The sequence below is a fragment of the Rousettus aegyptiacus genome, unplaced genomic scaffold (assembly GCF_014176215.1).
Source record: "Rousettus aegyptiacus isolate mRouAeg1 unplaced genomic scaffold, mRouAeg1.p scaffold_m13_p_6, whole genome shotgun sequence".
Lineage (NCBI taxonomy): Eukaryota > Metazoa > Chordata > Mammalia > Chiroptera > Pteropodidae > Rousettus > Rousettus aegyptiacus.
Window position 1 is genome coordinate 36,407,846 of NW_023416309.1, and position 23,325 is coordinate 36,431,170.

General features: G+C 41.0%; 1 protein-coding gene across 3 annotated transcripts in view; it reads right to left on the minus strand.

Moving 5' to 3' along the window:
• BLNK (B cell linker) overlaps positions 1-23,325 on the minus strand; it is a 71,176-nt gene that overhangs the window by 29,764 nt on the left and 18,087 nt on the right. The window contains exons 2-4 of one of the 3 annotated variants that reach the window (XM_016164209.2): positions 19,168-19,233; positions 15,053-15,102; positions 4,147-4,187 (exon numbers count right to left, since the gene is read on the minus strand). In XM_016164209.2, coding sequence (XP_016019695.2) covers positions 4,147-4,187; positions 15,053-15,102; positions 19,168-19,233 — 157 coding nt within the window. Of the gene's footprint in view, positions 1-4,146; positions 4,188-15,052; positions 15,103-17,521; positions 18,287-19,167; positions 19,234-23,325 lie in introns of those variants that run through there. The other 2 variants (XM_016164211.2, XM_016164210.2) reach the window with 2 other exon arrangements.

Consider the following 23,325-nt stretch of genomic DNA (forward strand, 5'->3'; position numbering starts at 1 on the left):
GGAAGCCATAGAGGCTAGGATTCAAACTGACCCAGAGTCTACTCTCATCCTTTTTTTCTTTTAAATGTAAAAGAAATTTTATTTAAGTTAATATTGAAAAATACACTGACATGGTCTAAAGTTCAAACAGTTCAGAAGGATATAGTGACGTCTTCTTCCCAGCCCTCAGTTCCTCTCCCCAGAGGTAAACAGAGTTACTAGCTTCTTGTGCATTTTGTTCAGAGATAGTTTATGTATATAGCATGCATATGTATATTCACGTGGAAGAAATATTTGGTTCAGGACTCAAGAGGTCCTCTGATTTCTGTGTCCACTGCCCCCACAGACTGCCTGACACAATGCATGATCCTTACATGAGTTTCCAATGAATGGAAGAGGTACCTGCCCTTCGGCTTGTCTCCTTTACCTGCCATTGTGTGACACTGATGCAGGTATACGTGATGCAAGTGTAGTGCTTCCTTCACTGCTGTAGCCTCAGGACCTGTAACAGGGCCGGTACGTGATAGGAGCTCGGTATGTTTGGAATGAATGAATGAACGAGCACGTAAGTGAGGACTGTGCCTTGCTCCTCAGTCTTTAGGGAGAAGAGGAGAGAAGAAGGTGAAGAGCGGGATAGGCATGAGAAAGGAGGCTGAAAAGAGAGTGTTCCCTGAGGTGTTTGGAGGAGTGCTGGGAAAGGGAATAAAAGGAAGAAGGAGCCCAAGAAGGGCGCTCATCCTTGTCCGAGAGTGAGAGAGCTGGAAGAGACAGGAAGGGGTGAGGTAACAAAATTTCCTGCAGGTGACATTTTCCCAAACCCAGATCTCAGTAATAGCAGACGGAGTTGTGGGGGTGGGGGGAGGGTGCTCAATAATCTTTCCTAAACATGAATATGAAATATGGCTGAGTAGAATAATGATAATGATGATATTATTATTATTATTATTATTATTATTATTACAACATTTCTCTGTACTGCTCTGTACTGCATACTTCATTTACTCCTCACCACAATCACATGAGACTGTTTTTTAAAAACCTCATTTTATAGTTGAGGACACTGAGGCACAGAGGAGTTGAGTAATGTGAGTCTGCAATCTGGATTCTGGTGAAGGCAATGACTGTTTTCAGGCAGAAGGCTGAGGAGCTAGAGTGAGAGTGAAGGGTGGTCCAGCGGGAGGCTTGACGGGGCAGGGGCCTGGCTTCCCAAGGCTAATCCCATCTGGCATGAGATGGTGGAAAGCCTCCTCATCCAGGCCAAGGACCTGATCGCTGCTGTGGCGGCCTCCTAGGCAGACATCAGTACAAGTGCCGAGGAGCAGTGTTTTCATAAACATCTGGAAAGTGAAGGAATCAGCGGGTACCCAGACACACATGCCTGAGTGGGAGACCGTTTGGGTGCCCTACTTAGTGTCAGTTTTCATGGATCAGGAAAGGAGCTTCTGAGACTTAATTACCTGGCAGCTGAGGCACAGTGTGGACATGGGGGAGGACACTGGGGTCCTTTGGCAGAGCAGCCTGACTGAGAGAACCTCAGTGGCGAGGTGGCAGAGGGGTAGAAGAGAGACTCCACGTCAGCTGTTCCTGGCAGCTGCTGCTCTGACACTGGGCTGTCTACCGGTGGTAACCCCCATGAGGACAGGACTGAGACTATATACTGAGGGCTCAGCATAGGACCTGCTCCAGGGTTGGTGCCTACTAAACGACTGGAGTGAATGAATGAATTGAGCTGCTGTCTTGAGCTCTGAAGGGACTGAGGAGGAGGAAATAGGTGCTCAGAAGTGCTGGGCTGGCCCTTCGTTTGGATAATCTCTTCTGTGGGAGATGTATTATGAGTACCTCCCCCTTTAAACACAATGGAATGCATTGAATGCCTTCTTATCAGGAGAATAAAAAAGGAATCTGTTCAAACTTCTGAGACAGTTAAAAAAAAAAGTCCCCCTTCCTCCCAATTATTCTCAATTCTGGCAAACAAAATTCATATATTCATTCAATACTTGAACAAGTGCAATACATTAGACAATCTGATGGAAACTTTGAAGAAGCGAATGTGTAATCAGACACAATTGTTCATTCATTTAATTTATTAATATTTGTTGAGTACCTACTATGTGCCAAGCATTGCGTTTGACTCTGAGCATAGTCCCTGACCTCATAGAACTTATATTCTCGCAGGGAAGACCAATGACAAATAGTGAATAATAAATAATAAGTAAATTAGCAAACAGATAAGAAGTTATCCCTAGTGCTAGATGCACTTAAGGGCCCTGAACAGGGTCCTGAGACAGACAGCAATGGGAGGAGTGATTCCACCTTGGATGGGGGTACCTGAAAGCCTTTCCGAGAAGGAGACATTTAAACCAAGCCTGAAGGACGAGAAGGGGCCAACCAAGTAAGGAAGAATGGGGACTCTCTTTGGTTTCTTCTCTTTGGCCCTTCTTCCTTCTCCTGTTCAAGGACCATGAGTCTGAAATGGCTGAGGAAGACAGGACCACTCTCTGTTACAGGAACTGAGGGCAGACCTGTGTGTCTGGGCTGTGATGAACAAGGTCTTGCTGAGGGGGCTCAGGGAAGGCTGGACAGGTCCACAGGGGCCAGATTTCATCAGGCCTGGAGGTGTTAGCAACAAACTTGAGTTTCATTCTATGTGCAATGGGAATCCAGTAACATAAAAATAATTGTGAGTGAATGTTTACTCAGTCCTCATTATAACTGGTACCTTGATTTTGGTAGTTTGACTTTGAGACAGAAGTCATTCCCTCCTCTCCAGGCTGATTTTATTTTGTGCTTTCTAAGTCCCCACTGTGCACTCTTTTTATCCAGCCAGCAAGCTGTTTTCTGGGCTTAGCTCCACATGAAGACCAGCTTCTTAACTTCGATTCAGATGTGGCCAATGCGTGCTGCCAGCAGGGGGCGCAGCTGCCGTGCTTTGGAGGGATCAGGGACAGCTGGGCTGGTAAAAAACTCCATGCCCAAGTGACCCTTAGAGAGGCCATCTTGTCCCCTCTTAAAAAAATGTTTTGTTTTGTTTTGTTTTTCCTGCAGGAAGGAACTCCTGTCTCCTGTTTCTCTGAATAAACTGCAGGTGGCGCACGCAACATGGAACTGGGCTCAGGCTCGTTTCTGGGCAGTGGACAGGAGTCCTGGATTCTCATTCTGGGCCACTGAGTGAATGACGGTGGGGAAGTCATTTTTATTCTCTTGGCCTCAGTTTCCTTATATGGTGTGTTGTTGTGTGGAGACCCCCTCAGGTCCCTTCCAGATATATAATTTACAGATTAAAGCAGGCTGATATTCCGTATGAATTTGATATGAAAGGAATAATTGTTATGAAGAAAAGTTTTCGGGGTGTCTTATGCCTATAAGACTCAGTCTAAGAGGAAAGTGGCTGCTGGGGCCCCGTGGGTTGCGGAGCCACCTTAAAAAGGATTATAGTTAGTTCTGACACGCCATCCTCATATCCAAGTCCCCACTCTCACTTTGTGGTCCCCAACGCTCTGCTAATGTCCGCTTGGTCACGGCAAGCAACTTGGAGTTTAATAGCCCGAGTCTGTGAGATCCAAGGGCCTGAGTGTGAAGTTTGGAAATGCAAGTTACTTAAAGTCTCCATGCCTTGATGTCTTGGTTTCTTCACCTATAAAATGGGCAGGGTGATATTCAAAACGTTTAACAACTAATACAGCCCACGTGCTGAGCATGGCCCTGCAGAGTGTTCTGGAGGTCCCTTGATGTGCCAGACATTGACTCTTTAGTTGTTGGTTTGTTTGGAGCTCCTGAGCAGGGGCCAGGAGGTGATGGGTGCCGGGAAATTCAGGACAGAAGTATTTGACAACAGATATGAAAATTTTTTTAACATTTTAACATCTATTTTTGCCATGCTGGTGAATAAGCTGAATACCAGCAGAAAATGGGGATTAAGAATGCCTACTCAGAGGGCTGTGGTGAAGATTAGATGAGGCTTGGCCTGGCACATAGTGGTGCTGGCTAAAGTCGGCCATTATGAGGTTATTGCTGTCTTGTCTGTAGGTGGCCCTTCCGGCCCAGCAATCTCCCTTCTGTGACATGCAGCTGACAACCAGCATGTAACTTGGAAGTGAGCTCTTAAAAAGGCCTCCCATGGACCCTGGTGGAAACAATACCCTCCTATTCCCAGGAGCAAATACTTACAAAGTCATCTGACCACTGCTCCTCTTCATCTGCAGGGCTCTCTGAAATGGCATGGGGGAAGCAGAATGCACAAGCATAAATCTCAGTTGGCCAGCTCCATCCTGTCTACAAGCACCCCAGACCTACCTTCCCAGCCCTTGGACTTCCTGGTCCCCTTCACTTGGTCTTGAGTGATTACTTACAGTCATGCTCATTCACTTCCGAATCCTTTTTAAATTTATTTTAATTTATTTTTTTTAGTCAAAGCATTAAGAGAAGTCCCACTGAGAAAGAGAAGTGGTACATCTGACCCATGTCTGTCTTTGTCAAGGGACATTTTTGGGACCTTGGAGTAACCCAGTAGGAAACTGCTATCCATATTGTGTTGCTTCCAAGGGTTTTTTTGAATTAATATGTGCATGGTATAGTAGAAACATTTGACAGGAAGTCAAATAAACCCAAATTCTCATCCAGCCTCTGTGCCTAACTAGTTGGAGAGTGGGCAAGAATAACTAACATCTCTGGGCCTCAGTTTCCAGATCTATAAAATGAGGGGATAACTATAACTTCAAAGATTCTCTCTGGCTATAACTTTGACCTTTTTATTCAGAAAATTTTCATCCAGTGATTTATTACATTCCAGGTAATATTATGAGAGCTAGCCCTCGTTTAGCTCTCTCAAAAACATTATGAGGAAACTGGGGCCTAGAGAAAATAAGTCATTTTCTCAAGGTCAGATAATAAATAGTTGAGCCAAAGCCATCCTGATAAAAAAGAATGAGGCTGGAGACATCACTCTGCCTGACTTCAAATTATACTACGAAGTGATCAAAACAGCATGGTATTGGCAGCAAAACAGATGCACGGATCAGTGGAACAGAATCAATAGTCCAGAAGTAAACCCATATTTATATGGGCAAATAATTTTTGACAAAATAGCCAAAACATACAGTGGTGAAAGGAAACTCTCTTTAATAAATGGTGCTGGGAAAACTGGAAAGCCACCAGCAAAAGAATGAAACTAGACTGTTGTCTATCACCACACACCAAAATTAACTCAAAATGGATTAAAGACCTACATATAAGAACTGAAACAATAAAATGCACAGAAAAAAACAGGAACTAAACTCAAGGACTTTTGACTTAAAGAGGAATTTAAGAATTTGACCTCAAAGGCAAGGGGAAGTAAAAGCAAAAATAAATGAATGGGATTACATCAAACCGAAAAGCTTTTGCTCAGCAAAAGAAACTGTCAACGAAGTTAAAGAGCAACCGTCTGAATGGGAAAATATATTTGCAAGCAATGCCCCCAATAAGGGCCTAATATCCAAAATTTACAAAGAACTCATACAACTCAATAACAATAGAAAAACAATTGAATAAAAAAATGGGCAGAGGACCTGAACAGACACTTCTCCCTAGAGGACATACAAATGGCCAACAAATATATGAAAAGATACTCAACATCACTATCTGTTAGGGAAATGCAAATCAAAACCACAATGAGATACCATCTCACACCTGTTAGAATGGCTATAATCAATAGGACAAGCAATAACAAATGTTGGAGAGGATGTGGAGAAATAGGAACCCTCATACACTGCTGGCGGGACTGCAAATTGGTACGTCCACTATAGAAAACAGTATGGAGGTTCCTCAAAAAACTAAAAATTGATCTACCATATGATCCAGCAATACCTCTACTGGCTACCCCAAAGACTTTAAAACTCATATCTGAAAAGATATTTGCACACCGATGCTTATAGCAGCATTATTCACAGTGGCCAGAACAAAGAAGCAACCGAAGTGTCTTACAATAGATGATTGACTAAAGAAGCTGTGGTACATATATACAATGGAATTTTAGTCATCAGAAGAGATGAAATACTGCCCTTTGCAACAACATGGATGAACCTTGAAATAATAATACTAAGCGAAATAGGCCAGGCAGAAAAGGTTGGAAATCACATGATATCACTTATATGTGGGATATAAACTTAAAAGCAGCAAATGAACAGGACAAACAAACAGAGACTCATGGACATGGGTAATGGACTAGTGGTTACTAGAGGGGAGGAGGGGGGGAATAAATAAAACATTAAACACAAATAAATAAATAAATAAATAAATAAATAAATAAATAAATAAATAAAATATAAAATAAATAAATGGTTGAGCCAAGAGGTGAACCCTGCAGGCTAATTTCCAAATGCATGCTCGGAACCTCAATGCCATGATGCCTACTGTCTTTGAGCTCCAGGGTGCAGGCACTATTCTAGGCTCTGCAAGGTGTATAAAACTGATATGACAGATCTGAAGTAGTTTATAATCTTGAAGAATAAAATAGGTCTGAATTATGACAGCCAAGGAGACTATTTTACCCCTTTTTCTCCAAAACACATTTAGAGTATGAGAAGCTTAGCATCTCTCTCATCACATAAATTGACCTTTGAGGTTAAATACAATTCACTCTGCTCTGTAGGAGATCAACCAGACAGTCCAGATGGCAGAGTGGCTCCAATGACTGCACCACAAGGTCCCAGCTCCCCTTCCACTTCACTGCGAAAACACTATTAGAGGGCCCAGAGGATGATCCCTGAGTCCACCAGAACCTCAACAGAACCTTTTTGGGTGGTTTTACCGCCTGCCACAGCAGACCACTGACTTCAGCTCTAGTTGGGTACCACAGAGGCACAGGGAAAAGAATTGAGGAAATGAACTGGGAGCAGGGAGGAAGTTTTGGATCAGAGTGGCCAGATTTTAAGCAATGGCCTCCCTTGAGAAAAACGTGATAGGTGCCAAGAAGGAGCTTCATTCTATAAGCCAAATAATGGGTAAACTTTGAAGTTAATAGAAAAATAATTCTTATTAAATTATTGAGTTGACTTATACAAAATTATAGTATACTGCAACAATTTGGGTTTACCAAGAAACTGTAGAAGAATAGGCAAATAAGCCCTCTTCCCAATATACCAATAGCTGGCACAGAGCGGGAATGTGTTTTTAGTACCTTAAGTTTAGGGATAATTGAAAATCAACACTTAAGGTGACAAGATCTTTTTGTTTCAACCTTTAAACTAGAGAACTTTGTAAAATGGCTTTTTGAAAACACACTGTCCTGCCTTGGCCAACTCTAGTTGCTGAACCTTCTCAGTGAGTTGAGGCCCACTTTATGATCAGTTACAGTAGCCATCTAACTAGTTTTCCTGTCTCCACTATCTTTCCTCCTCAACCGTCCTTCCTACTGTTTCTACTTATTTTCTTAATGTTTGGATCACGATGTTTCTTTCCTCAAGATCATCAGCCATTCCCTATGGAATAGAGTCAAGGCTCTGTGTTAACACATTCATATGCCATCACCTCTTGTCCCTCCATTGAATTTTCATGCTGTAGTTTCCCGCGTTCACTTTCCTGAAGGCTTGTTCTCCCATCCTAAATGTTTGATGGTTCTCTGCCCTGCTCGTGCTGTTCCCCTAGCCCGTGTTCTTCCTTTCATGGAAATCCCTGTTGCACCTCCTCCATAAAGTCCTCCCCAGTCCCTCTGGTCTTAACCCATTACTCCTTCCTCTGGATCCTCTTAGATGCTGCTGGCACCTCGACGTCACATGTGCTTCATTCTGCCCTGTGCTCCAGTTAATTTGTTTGTGTTACTCTGTATTGAAAAGCAAGGCCTATTTAATCAACCTTTGTATCTGGATGGCATTTTGCATTTGTACTTCCTGCACTAATAAAGGTACAAACCAATAAATGAGTCAAATGTATAAAAATTAAGATAGTAAAAATAGATGTTATTTATTGAACACTTCCTGTATGCTGGGTACTAGGTTGTTATAAATGTATTTCTTCATCTATCTTCAAAATAGTACTATGCAGTAGGTGCTACTATCATTTCTATTTTACGGTCAAGGAAACTGGGGCTCAGAGAAGTTGCAAAAACCTGTCTGAGGCCACTTGGCTAGCTAGTATGGGGGCTGGATTGGAAGTCTGGCTATCTGTTGGCTCCTGCAGCTGAAATCTGTGAACCACTTGGGCCTCTACTGAGCATTCAGATAAAACTTTAGAGAAATAAGAATGACCCAATTCAGGTGTTTTGGCACATCGAGGAGGTAAAGAGACAAAAATATCATGTGATAGAGATTATTTGATGGTGCCGCATTCTCCTTCAGCTATACCCATCTTATGGTCCCACAGACAACTCACAGCATCATATTTATAAAGTCACAACCTTGCAGGCCATTGTCCAGACTGAAAAGTATGATATCCACACTTTAGTGGGTGGTTTTCCAACATCTCAGGGAGCCTCTCAAAGCATGCCATAGTGGTTTTAGAGCCAAGTTTCCGGGTTCAAATTCTGGCTCTTTACTACCTGCTTGGCAATAAACCAGAACTTTAACTGTTTAAAGCTTAATTTCCTCATTTGTAAAACAAGGATACAAATAGTGCCTGCCTCATGTTTTTATGAGAAACAAGCAATATAATAATACATGTGAAGTATTTTGCAAAGCCTGGCATGCAGTAAATGCTGTATTAATGTTATTTATTTTCATCTTGGACATTGACAATTCTTAATAAATTCTCAAAATAATACCAATTCTATTTTACTCTAATGGCTACCATGTAGTATGGCTACCACAAACACATGGATCCAAGAAAGCCTCTAGTGTAGTGGGTACAATTTTCAGAAGGGTAAGTTCAAGGTTATTAAGGGCTGGGTGGTTTAATTTTGGGCGTGGGATTGCACACTCTTGCCAGGAAGCTGAGATGCTCGTTGGGCCTCTTTGTCAGGGAAAACTTTCCTATTGTGTCATGTACCTGGTTTGGGGCTAATGCTCCACTGACTGTGTCATAATCTCATGCCACACAATAGAGGTACTCCTCCCCTTGCCTAGCCCTGGTTTTATGATTCATGTGGCCCTCCCAAGCCTGTGGGCACAACGCCTGGTAGTTTGAGACATGTGAGAATGGCCACGATGGCTCCATCTCAGTGTCTGCTCTAGGCCAAGACATACAAGGTTTTGAGCTTGGGACCTGGGGTCAGACTTCCTTATTTAAAATCCCAGTTCTGCAGTGCGACTTTAGGAAAATCACTTAACCTCTTGTTCTCAACTTTCTCATCACTAAAATGTATGTTAGTAGTAGTACCTATATCATAGGGTTTTGAGAAAATGAAAATAAAATAACATATGGAAAATGCTTAGAGGAGTAAAGACTCAGCAAGCAATAGTTATTACTATTAATTTACTTTCTCTTTAATTCTCATAATAACCTGAAAGATAGGGTAATTTTATCTCCAGATCAGGAATCTGAGGCTTTAGGAAGTTACAAAACTTTTCTAGGTTTACACAATGCTTAAAAGGGGTAAAGCTGGGAGGGTTGTATCCTAGGCCAAAAGGACCCCAAAGTCCAAGGTCTTCTCCCCAATCCATTTGTACGACAGTAGTAAAAGACTTAGAGCCTAGAACAGTCATATTTCAGACTGAGGACACACCAGGGCAATGTAAAATTTCCTGATAAGCGTCCCAGCACCTGGAATCATGGCCAGGTACTGGGAAAGTTCGGGAAAGATGCACTCAGAGAGAGCTAAGAGGTTACATGAGGCTGTGTGTCAACAGTGGGGTTAAACTGGGCCTTGAAGGATAAGCAGGACATGGGTGAGAGGATGAGGATGAAGGAGGGTGTCTTCCTTTCATCTGCTGAGAAAGGGGCTCGTGTGTCAGTTCTAGAAGCAGGGCTTAGCCGAGGGATGGACGTGGGCATCCATCAGGCACAGATGGTGAGCAGAGTGGATGAGCTGTACTGGAGAGTCATAGGAGAAGATGCTGAGAGAGAAAACAAAGCTAGATCCATGGCCAGCCATGTGGTACCACTGACAAGATAGAGATGAAGAGGCTGGCAAGGATGGTATTTGAGTAACTTAGCCATGAAGAGAAGAAGGCTAAACCAGACTGGGGGTCTTGGGAAAGGGAGGGCATGACTGGGAGACAGTATAAGGCTCTGTGGCGAGAGTTTGAGTGAAGAGGTGAAGGTGAGGATGTGAATTTAGCCTCTTAGTTCTGGGTCATCAGGAGCACCAGAGACCGTGGGGCAGTGCTGGCGGCATTCCAGCCATGGGCTTTGAGGGGTGCACTCCACAGCTGCATGTCTGACACACAGCCTCGACTGCGGCCCTGATTCCACTCTGGCTGTGCTCTGGGCCACTGCGCCGTCCCCTTTCTCCTCTTCCAGAGCTGGCGGCAGGATGCAGGGAACGATGGAACTTCAGTGGGTGCAAGGAGGAAAGAAGGAAGGAAAATGGGCTAGTTGCAGTGGTAGGGACAGATGCAGGGAAAGGACAGATAGCAGAACTACAGAGGGTGCAGGGGAGGTGGTGAGCGGACAGTCCCACTGGGTATACCCTGAGAGGAGAAAAGGACGTGACTTAGTGTGGGGAGCTGAGGCCAAGGCGGGAGCCAGGTTGGCTAGGAGAGGCGATTTGAGTCTAAATACTCCTTAGAATTCCCTTTGTCGATAGGTTTATTTATCCCTACCCAGAGCCCTGTGAACAAGGGGACCCTCCTATTCAGGAGTGCAGGAATGGGGAACATAGTCCTGGCTTAGTCATCACCTAACTGGGTGACCTTGGGCACTTTGCCCCTCTGGTCTCCTATTATTCCAAACATGAAAAGCTTGGATTGGGTGATCTTTTAGGACTTTTTAGCCTTTAAAATATCTTTGAATCCAAGTTTCATTCCTCCAGTCTTAGTTCCATGGTGTAGGACTGATATGGAGTCAGTTCTCCCCATGTCGGCTTTGCTAGTACCACCAGTGAAACGTATAGACGGGGAGACAGAAAACCAAGTGAACCCTGACTTCACTGAAGACCCCAGGGCGGGGGGCAAAAGCAGTGTCACATGTCACTCCTTTCATGGACAAAGGGGTGCTGTGCGTATCCTCCGATTCCGTGGTGGACGTTTACCCAAGAATCCTTGTGCAAGGACCGTCCTCTCCCCACCCCCTTTCATGGCTCTGTCCTCCTCCCTGCATGACGTCAGTGGTGGGAGAAGGTAGACCTCCTGGGGCCATCACCACAGCCCTTGGCTATCAGAGCCCAGGCACACAAGAGAGAGGCCTTATTCAGTTCTGACCTCTCGGGGGTCAGACTTAGTGTGGGGAGCTGAGTATGGTGTGGAGCGAGTATGGAGCTGAGTATGGAGTACCGTGTGGAGTGACCAGTAGAGCTTCTGCGATGACCCCAGCAGACTCTGAGGGCACCACGACTGATCTCCCCTTCCCTCCCTAGTGAGCCAGACCTTAGACTTCAAAGGTACAGGAGGCCGTTCAAACTGAAAAGCAAGTTCTCGTGTTAATGGCAGGGGCTCTGGGCCTTCAGCATAAGAAATGCCCCAGAAATGTAACCATTTCAGCTTGAGTCAAAATGGATTCTGAGTGGATTTCTTTTAGTGGTCGCAGTAACTTTGGGCAGGTTACTTAAAGTTCCTTAGGTGCATTTTTCCACATCTGGGAAACTAGGATAGTCATTTCCACATAATGGTGCTAATGGGAGAGTAAATGAGCTAATCTCTGTAAAGAGCTCAGATTAACGCCCAGTCCAGAGTAAATACAACATGTGTTAGATATCTTCCCTTCCCGAATGCCAGCTGCTCGTGTTTAATACATTCTGTTCAGTGGACCATGAGGTCCCTGCAGGCAGTGGTCCCTCCTCAGAGATAAAGCAGGGTTGCTGGGTCTGAACTGAAAGGAGTAGATTTCACCCTGGCCTGATCTGCATCTGTAAGAGGTCCAGGCTTCCGTTCTTTGTATAGTGCGAGCCTTTTCCTTCTGTAGTCTAGCTAGAGGAGGAACTGTGGTGATTCTTCTGCTGACCTCTGGGGGGGTGCTTGCCATTTCCATCCTTTGTGCTCTGAAGGTCAATATACTCGCTGGGCTTAGAGGGTTGGGGAAATCATTTGCTTCCAGGACTGGAAAAAGGACATAATCTCAGCATCTAGGGGATAAAGGTCGGGCCATTCCAGGAGCCTTGGGTGGACCAAGTCTGCACAGACCTCCAAGGGGCACTTGACTGGCTCTGGCGCTCCGGAGGTCTGGTGGGCTAAGGTCTCCAGGCACTGGGACCCCTGAGGTCCTTGAAGACTCCCTGGGTTTAGGAAGGGCTGACGAGGATGGTTTCTGAGGTCCTGGGCTTGTAACTGCTCAGGGTCCCCGAGGCTCAGGGGAAGCAGCTGCAAATGCTCCTGGGACATGAGTTGGTGGTAGGGAGGGGAATGGTAAGGGCGGTACTAACTGCAGGTGGTGATGGTGGTTTTGCCAAAATGGACCTTTTCCGGGCACTGAGTGTAAGAGTGGAGGAGACAAGCCGAGTCCCTTTTGGTTTGTGAAACAGTAGGATGAATTTCTAAGATCCTGAAACTTCAATAGATTTGTCTTTTGGTTTGCGAGAAGCAGTAAGGACAGAGTTAGTGGTTTATAGCAGGGTTTCTCAAATTTAATATACATTCAAATCTCTGGAGCTTTTGTTAAAATGCAAAATTCTGATTCTGCAGTTGTAGGGTGGGGCAGAGTTTCTGCATTTTTGATAAGATCCCAGGTAATGCTGATGCTGCAGACTAAGGGCAGCACTTTGAAGTAGCAAAGGCTGAGAACACTCTACTGAGACCCAAGAGAGATTAAGTACAAACTGAAAGATGCAACTTCCTAAAGCCAGGGAAGTTTAGGAGAAGCTTGTTTCATCATTGGGCCCTGGGCTCCAATGATTTGTGTGAGTGTAGAGTATTAGCATTGGTGGGAACCTGACAGATCTTCTAGTTCAGTCCCTGCATGATACAGAGGAGAGGAGAGTGAGTTGTCCAAGGTTGCACAGCCAGTTTGTGGCAAGACACCGAAGGATATTGTATGCAGGCTCAGTGGTTTGCAGTTCCTCTTCCTGATGATGTAGAGCTATGAGAATATTTAAGCAAAGGTATTTCAGAACAATTCTCTGGCGGGGATTGGGAGGACCACAGGGATTAGGAATTAAAGAGACTACTTAAAGGCTTTCCTGTTAGGACAAGCAAGAGATGACAAGGTTCTGAACTGTAGCCATGTGAATAGAGGGACAAAAATATTTGAGAGACACTTAAAAGCCAGAATTAATAGGATTTAGAGATTAATTTTTTTAACAGACGGGGAAGGAAGAGGAGGAATCAAGTATGACCCCCAGTGTAAGGTGGATTAGGCAAAAAGATGAATAAATGAATGCTACCTGTCTTTTGCCCAAGAAAAACACAGGAGAAGGAGGGGGCTGAGTAAGGGGATGAGTGAGAAGACAGTCAATATGAGGAGATCATCAGGAGACGTCTGTCTGGAAATGAGATATATCAGTCTACATAGGTTCCTGAGAATTGTCTCTGAGCTCCTAACATCTGTGTCCAACATCTACAAAGTGGCGAAAGTTCCAGCTCATCCCCCAGGTCAGGAATTCAATGTCACTGCTTTAGAGAGATCTTCCTGACTACTTACTCAAGTTGTCCTGCCACCCCACAGGGCACCTGTCACTGTGCCTGCTATTTTCCTTCACAGTAGTTACCATGTTTAGCACTTTATATTTACCTGTTGTCATTCTCACTTATTATTTGACTCCCCACTAGTCATGAAGCACCTTAAGGTCAGGGTCTATATATTTTTCCCTACTTCATCTCTAGCACACTGAGTATCATGCAGGACATATTCATGTAATATTTGTTGAGCTCATCACAATATGTGTGGAACAGCTGAAGATCACTCAAATGACCTAACTTCTGAATTATATCATTGAAGCTGCACAGAACAACTCTTTTTTCACTTTCTTTAATATTTAAAGACTTGTATTGTGTGACCATCAAGACAGACTATGGAAGCCACAAGAAATTTATTACATCTATATCCTCCAAAGGCTGTCTATCCTTGACTGGACTTGGGAGGTCATCACAGGAAATGTTCAAGCAGAAAGTAGACTTTGTGGTAGAGTGGTGGGCTAGGCTTAAGCATTGGACTGGATGTTAGATTGTATAACATCCCGGGACTCCTTTAAACCTGAGACTCCATGACTCCATAATTTTCCCATCAAAGCTTTGGATACTTAACAGTGTATTCTGCTTCTTTTTCTTTTCTTTTCTTTCTTTCTTTTTTTTAACATGGAGAGAAAAATGCATTTTTTTTTCCCCCTCTGAGGGCTGTATAGATCTGTCTGTGTCCAGGAAATCTTTACGTTTAAGCCAGTAGAGAAAGATTTTAGACTTATCCTCCCAAGGCACCTGTTCTAGAAAAGGAAAGTATGTTGAATAATTTACTTGGCTCACCACTGCCATAAATGCTTTCAAGTTCAAGACTAGCTCCTCTTCCTTGACAAAGTTGATCCTAACTTGAGTGCAGCTGCAGCACTAACCTCAGAAGGGGCCATCAATAATTTATTCCCATGTCCTCCCCGACTCAAGTATCCTTTTGTCCAGGAAGTCTTCTCTTCCCCATTCCTCCACATCTTCCACCTCAGATTAGATTAGCTACTACTGCTGAGTACGTCCACAGACTTTTGTGCTTTCTGATCACACTGAATTGTAATTGCTTTTAATATCATCTATTTTCCTTCTTTGACTATAAATTCTGTGAGTGAGGAGTTAGAGCTATCTTTTGGAGTACTGTGTTTCTACCTAAGACCTTGTATGTACCTGGCACATGGAAGATGCTTAATAAATATTTGATAAATAGATGAGTGGATGGATGGATGGATGAATAGATGAATGAATAATGGACTACGACATCACTACTATAGTCAAATGACTAATAGATCTGGTCATTCTTAAAATTAGGGTGGGCACCTTTTGTTTTCATATAAGTAGAACATAGTTCCCTTTTCAAGAAGTAAATATAAACATTAAATTAATCAAAAGTCCAAGTATTTTAGAAATAGTCTTACCAGAGGCATAGTCTCTTCGAGGAACATTTGGAGGTGCTTTGACTTTCAACCTGTAGATGACACCATTAGACAAATGGTCAGTGGGTATAACAACTGTTGTCGAGGCCCATAATATAAGTAGATATAGAGATAATAGATAACTAATGGAATAATGCCTCCTTTTGGACCTATCACATTGAATAACTTAATATTTTGAGAATGTAGCAAAGTCATTAATCAGAGGTTTCCCACCTCTCCCCGTCTCACCAGTGCACAGTGTGACTGTGACTTGGAAAAGGTGAAGTCAAATTGAGAAAGAGCTCTGAGAGGTCAGAATCCTCATAAGCACTGTGTTCAGAGGTTCAAGGAAGATAAATGTTGATTGGTCAATAGGACAGTAAGAGAAGATGAACTCTTTTAATAAATAACAATACATGCTTTAAATAATAGAAAAAATAACTATAATGAGAACTTCAGTTGTAGGTTGGATTCAAATCATTTTTGCACTTTTAACCCATTTCCCATTTAGAAAAAAAGTGCAGCTCGCTGTCACTTATATAAAATTTAATTTTACATAAACACACTTTTTGAGGCTCAAGAAAATCTGACTGGTTTTCAATGTAAAAATATAAAAACTGTTTTTGGAGTAATTTCTAAACAGAACTTGTCTCTAATCCTAATGTAATAGAAATATGCACATAAATCGGGTTCATCAAATCAATCTTTAGCTAATAATTGTTCGAGAATAATATTAACATTGCAAGTAGGAATGCTACGTTTTCTAGGATTTGACATTTGCAGCAACAGAGATTTATTATGTTTTGTAAATGGGATACCACTACACTACTAAAAACAGAATGCTATGAATAGAATGATGTCATTTGTTTCCAAAAACTATCGATATACTAGTGTGATGTGAAAAAAATAATAAAAGTGAGCTATTTCATGGCAAACTTTTGGCTAAGACTGTAATCCGCCAGTTATGTCAGAGTAAATGCTGCAGCTCCAAGTACCACTGGTGAGTGTTATCAGGGAAAACGGGAAATGGTTTTAAAAAATGCCAAATAAGTGAGCAATAAATGTCTCCAGGTGGGGATTGTGATATTTAGCTTATTCAGAAGTTGAATTGTTTCAAGCACTTTCAAAACTACTTTAGTATCTTCATGCACATATAAAATGTTCTGAATATTCACAATCCTTCCTCACTCATTAAAAAAGAAAATTAAAATTACGTTTTAAAAATGTATCTTAATTTTTAGGCTTTTTATAAGTACTGACAACACCTTCCCTTCCATTATTTGAGATAGGTAAAGCTTATAGTAAATTGTTATTTTAATAATAGCTCCCCTTTTTATTCAAGAATGATTTACTCGATTAAAAATTTAAAATATAAAAATAAAGCCTATATCCAGTAGACTTCATTTACTAAAACATCACATCCTTTAGAAGCAGTATATGAGGTAATCATTATATACAAACTATATTTCATTTCTTGGGGGAAAAATCAATTCAGAAATTCATGTTTGATTACAAAAAACAAGACTTATAAATCAGTATTTATAATAGTATTTACATTTGCATAGAAACTTTGCTTTTTGTTTTCCCAAAGGCTCTGTTATTTCCTTCAATTCTTATAGCAAACCAGAGAGCGTGCTGGGAAGATATTACCATTAGAGTTATGACGAGGTCCAGAGAGATGATCAAAGGAGTTGTAGGGAAGAACAGCAAAAACAAAACTGGGTGTGGTGCCAGGTCTATTGAGGGACCAGTGAAATTCCAAAAAGCACAAGCCAACTATTACCCAATATTGTCATCGTTTCATAAAAGAAAAGAAAGGGTATTTTAATACTCCAAAAGGTATGAAGCTCATCATCTCAGAATAAACGACAGACACAAGAAATGACTGTTGGTCACTGAACACAAACTAGAAATTAAAGGTGTGGTTTGGGCCACACTAGGCAGCCAGCAGCTGCACACCAACCCCCAACACTTCAAGGTCCTTATTTTCTCATTTTGCCATGAACCAGTGACAACTCTGTCACGGTCTTGTGTTAGGAAACCAGTGTGTTCAACCGTGCTTCCTCCTTTCAAAGTGGCACCTGTTGCCTGACTATGAGTGAGAGCTAAGAAATGCATGTCACTTAGAACCAAAGGGCATTGACTTCACCTAAGGTAATGACGGTAGAATCCATATTTTCCAAGCTGAGAAGAAACATGGTTTGCCAAATAAAAGTGTTTTGGGGAACCATGGGTATAATACAACAGAAACTATCTGGAAAAAATTGAGCTCCATGGCTGCTGTAAGTACAATTGACCACAGAATAGACATTTTATATGGTGGATTCATAATATTGAGAAAACTGATGTATTGTAAAACTGTGGGCTAATTGATCTACAATTGCTAGTGATTAAAACAGTGACTAGCAAGGTTCTCTCATTTCAATGAAATTCTATATGTATCAGAAATAGTAAATGAAAATGATCACACACCTCTCCCAACACAGGTTAGAACATGAAGACATATTCTCCTCCTCTATGAGATGGCCATGGTCTCACAAGCAGAAGATTATTTTAACTGTTTTATGATGATCGCTTATGCATATTGAGACTCGCTTACATTTTATAGTCTAAAAATACCACAAAAAGTGATTCTTACTTTTAAGTTTAGCAAAAACCAAAAAGAATGAAGATACTCTGTTCTGAAGAGGCAGGAAATTAACTTTTACACAGTATTGGTGGTACAAAATTTTTGGAAAACAATTTGCTAACTTAATAAAATATTTGGAGGGCACAAATCCTTCCACTCAGAAGTTTCATTTTAGGAATTTAACTTTTTCGTATACTCAAAATCTGGAAAAGTATTTATTAAAATATTATTTGTGACAATTAAGTCGAAAGAAATGGTGACAAATTTTTGATGTTATCAAAATTTATATTATCAAATTGCCCTCCAAAAATGTTGTGCCAGTGTAAACTCTCATACCCCATTTAAAAAATGTCCAACAATATATAGCTGGTTTAATGAATGATAATACATATATAGTAGACCATTAATTAGTTCTTTAAAAGGAATATGGTTTATTTTCACATGCCATCAAAGAAAGATGTCCATGATATAGCATTAAGTAAATCACCAAACAGAGCAAATTGATAGAATGGTTCATATAGCATGATGCCATTCATAATGAACGTGTATGCATGTATAGGTATGTATTATGGCATATCGGTGTATGTATGCATGTGTGTAAACATCTATATCTATATCTATATCTATCTATGTATCTATAGATATCTATATCTATATCTATATCTATATCTATCTATGTATCTATAGATATAGATATAGATATAGATATAGATATAGATATAGAGATCTATGTACCAAACTCACTCATGATAATGTCCATTTCCGGGGAGTAGATTAAAGTGGGGATATGAAGAAGTGGGAGATTTTGACTTTATACAATTCTGAACTCTTTGATTTTTTTTTTTCGTGTTGTGTATTACTCTCTTTAAAAAATGCTTAAATAAAAACTTAACAGGATAACATTTCCCTTTCCTCTTTACTTAGATTTTGAATGTCAAATGCAGGTATGTACAATTTCTATTCTCTTTAAAAAATCTCAAGAGTTTTTGATATGCAGGAAGATTTAGAATTCTAGCCTACCAAGTGCCAACTGAAATCACCATTTATGGCACTAATTGAAAGCAGAAATCAAAATATAGAAAGCACCCTAAAGAAGCTAGTGTTGTGCTCTTGTAATGACTCCTCTGGATTTCTCCAACTATGTCCTTGTGGCCCTTGGTGAAATGGTTTTGGAAGCTGATTTTCCTGCCTCTATAAATGTCATTTTAATGTTTTCTGGGAACCTTGAATGGGATAGCTCACCCTTCCTGCAGTGGGGGGAAAAAGCAAAGTGCCCTGAGCACCACCCCGGTCACTCACCATGTTTCCTGAATGTGGATCTGACCACTATGAACTCTAGTAAGAAAGGGTTTCATGCTAAAGAGATTGCAACTGCTCACTAGGATAACAGAGAACTTTGTTTGTTTTTTTTTTTTTCACTTAGCACAGACTGACATCGATGTTATTTATATAAATAAGTGCTCATCTAGTGCTATAGAGTCTAACTTACTTTTTGATTTTATTCATTATTCCACCTTCATTGTTCTTAATGTCATGGACCATCTTTTGAAGCTGCCTGTAAGAGTGAAATTAAATAAAGTGTTAATAACTAGGTTGGTTTGAAAAGGGGGAGACCCTACAATAAAACCCCAAACAGCGTGGCTTGTATTGCATTTAATTAAGTTGTACTTAGTTAATGTACTGCTACTGGAGTAAAGGGAAAGTGTGATTGATTCTACAAAAAATGTGGTTATTGGGACATGTCTCCATCCATTGGATGTTAGGGCCACTCTCAGAGGAATTCTGACTCCCAGATCTGTTTGTCTGAGGAGGCATGTGATGACAAACCCTGTGATCCTACCATAGGCCTCACCGTTCATCACTTACTGTTCTTTGAGCATCCACATTGTAAGGATGGGGTACTTTGAAGGACATATTATGGGCTGATATCAGGCTGAAGATTTTTTCATTAACTTTACTAAGTAGAATCTGAAATTATTGTCATTTAAAAATTATACATACAGAGAAGCCACAGAAAAAAATGATTAGCGAATGTGACCACATAGATATTTGAAACTTTTGTAGAATATGCACAAAGTCAAAAGAGAAATGACATGTTGGGAGAAATATCTGTAACACATAATAATAATAATCAGGACTACATGTTCTGATTTACAAAGAAATCTTACAACTCAGTAAAAAAAGATTAACAATTCTGTAGGAAAATGAGCAAAGGATGTGAACACATAGCTAAAAAAAAAAAAAGGGAAAAATGACCAACAGACCAATGCAAAGATATTTAATATCACTTATATTTAAATAAATCCAAGATGAACTAACAATGAGATATGTTCTGCTTATCAGACTGGCAAAACTTAACATGTGTGCTAATACCCAGGGTTAATGAGGGTACGAGAATACAAATATTCTTGAGAATGCAAATTATTACAATCAATATCTATCGAAATTTAAAACCTTCCTGCTTTTTTGACCCAGAAATCCACTGCTAGGAATTTGCCTTATGAACATGGTCATAAAACTATACCATTACATAGCTATCCATATTATATATATGTAAGTATTATTTGTAATAACCCTAATCCTTCCTGCCTCCCCCCTAAAAAAATCTGGAAACAACCTAAACGCCTATGAATCACTAAAAGGGAACTAGTTAAACAAACTTTGATAAAGCTATACGATGGAATACCACAGACCCTGTAGAAAAAAATACATCTGTATTACTGATATATAAAAATTCCCAAGAGATATTGTTAAACAAAAATGCAAAAGGAGGAGAAAAGAAAAGAATGAAAGACAGTTAAGAATAGTGTATAGCATATTTTTTTGTGTGAGGGAAAAAAGGACTTATGCATACCATATGTGTGGTATGTGCATACCTTTTTAGAAAGATATGCAAGAAGTCATTAAAAGGTTGTTTTCCAAGCCAATGGAGTGCCTTCACACAAATTAGAAAATGCTGCCCCTTTTTTCCTGGGTGGACACTGCCCAATGACAGGGTGCACAGCTTGGCAAACAGACAAAGATGGAATCCAGCCACTACCAGTCCTTATAGCTGGGCACCTTGCACAGGGCACAGATCGATCAACTGTAGAGCACAGATCTAGTGGCTCAGGTCTGGGGGTGGTACTTCTGCTTTATAAAAAGGAGACTTTTACTTTACAATGAAGACTTTTCTATATTATTTGAATTTTCATAGCATGGTATATCACCTTTATTATTTGTTTTATGTACGTATATAGAGAAAAATGTTAATAGGCATAGAGTACAGGATCATGTTTTGTTTTTTTCTTAATAACCTGACTTAAAATTATATATGTGTGTGTGTATATATATATTTGTGTGTATATACGTGTGTGTGTACGTGTGTATGTGTGTGTGTGTGTGTGTGTGTGTAATTTCACGTGATTCTGTCCTGGAAGAGTAGGATATTTGAATTCACCTTTCAGGCAAGCCTTTCCTTTGTTCTGAGAAAACTGTTTGATCAGGCCCTTTAGTTAACATAATGTAAAGCTTGTACATAGCCATTGTTCTTGGAGAACTGTAATATCCCATCAACCTGAATGCCGACACCTGACTATGGAAGCTAGGCCTTCTATTAGATAATGTAAATATTGGTACAAAATTAAGCTCTGCATAGGCCTGTGAAATTCTGTTGATCATGAGGAATCTGGAAGAAATGTTCTCTGGCTCTGTAAGGATTTAGAATGCATATGCTGCAAAAGTTTTCATCGTGGATAGAGCAATTTAGAGGATGAGAGGACAGTTGTCCTCCACGAAGTGTTAATTTAAGGTCAATGACCCATCTATGCTGATGTTTTGCTGTAGTTGTTTATTAACTGCCATCGGGCGCCAAGGGTGTAGGGTAGATTTACTGGGTAAGGGGTAGACATTCCTACTCTTCACTATCCTGGAAAAAGGGAGAGTCTCAAATAAGGAATGGGAAGTTAGGGATTTTAGGGAGCTCTTTCTCCTTCTTGGTCTAATGACTGTTAGGAGCTAGTGTCCTGAAGAATATAAACACACCTGAGAGATATTCAATGGTGGAGAGATGGGGAGGGATGTAGGGATGATGGGTTGGCCCTGAACCTGAGGCTGGGTATGGTCCTCACCTCTGAGAGGAGCTATAACCAGGGCCATCACTAATCATTTTCAATGACATAATTCCTCTCCACTGTCCCTGAATCTTCGGTAATGTACTTTCAGTAGTTGCAGCCTGGCCTCAGCTGGGCCCTGGAGGTGGGCTATGTGCATTGGCGTGGAGGAGTGGAGCAGAGAAAGGACAAGCTGGAGGGCAGAGCAGAAGGATAAGGGAAACTTCTTTTGGGACCTTCTTAAGACTGCATCTTGGGGAATTATCTACATAACTGGGGGTCCCACTGAGAAGCCCAAGTTCAGAGGTAGGGAGGGGTCAGTGCCAAGCTGTAATTTGAGTTTACAACAAAAGAAATGAGACCACATTTTATATCCCCAGTTAAGGAGGCTGGACATGCTGATTCTATTTGTGTGAACTCAGCAAATTACCAGGCTCGGCAACAGAGAAAAAGGTAGATGAGAGAAAAGGGGGACCATCTGGCCCAACAGAGACATACAGAGGGTCCCCCAAGTAGCCTCAGAACTCTACAGAGTTCTAGAATTTGTCTACATCTATACTGCATCAAACTTCTTCTACTCTTCCTGAAGAAACTATAGAGACTGTCTGAGATAGAGGGATGAGGAGAAACAAAACATAAGAAATCTGGGAGACAACCATTGAATGGGAAAATATATTTGCAAGCAACACCTCCAATAAGGGCCTAATATACAAAATATACAAAAAAACCTCATACAATTCAATAAAAACAACAAAATAAAAAATTCAATTAAAAAATGGGCAGAGGACTTGAACAGATACTTTTCACAAGAAGACATACAATGGTCAACAAGCGTATGAAAGAATGCTCAGCATCATGAGCTATTAGGGAAATGCAAATCAAAACCACAATGAGATACCATCTCACACCTGTTAGAATAGCTGTTATCAACAGGACCAGTAATAACAATTGTTGGAGAGGAGGTGGAGAAAAAGGAACCCTCATACATTGCTGGTGGGACTACAAATTGGTACAGCCACTATGGAAAACAGTGTGGAGGTTCCTCAAAAAACTAAGAATTGATGTAACATATGATCCAGCAATCCTTCTACTGGGTATTTACCCCAAAGACTTGAAAACATATAACTGAAAAGATATTTGCACACCGATGTTCATAGCAGCATTATTCACAGTGGCCAGGACATGGAAGCAACCAAAGTGTTCTACGATAGATGATTGGCTAAAGAAGCTGTGGTGCATAAATACAATGGAATATATTACTCAGCCATAAGGAAAGATGAAATACTGCCATTTGTGACAATATGGGTGGACCTTGAGATAATCATTAAGCCAGACCAAAAAAGTTGAAAACCACATCATATCACTTGTATGTGGGATATAAATCTAAAAGCAACAAACAGAGACTCATGGACATGGACAATAGACTAGTGTTTATCAGAGGATGGGAGGAGGGAGGGATAAGGTAGATGGAGTAACAGGGGTTAAATATATGGTGACAAAAAGAAATTAACTATGGGCAGTGAACACACGATACAATATGTATATGCCTTATTGTT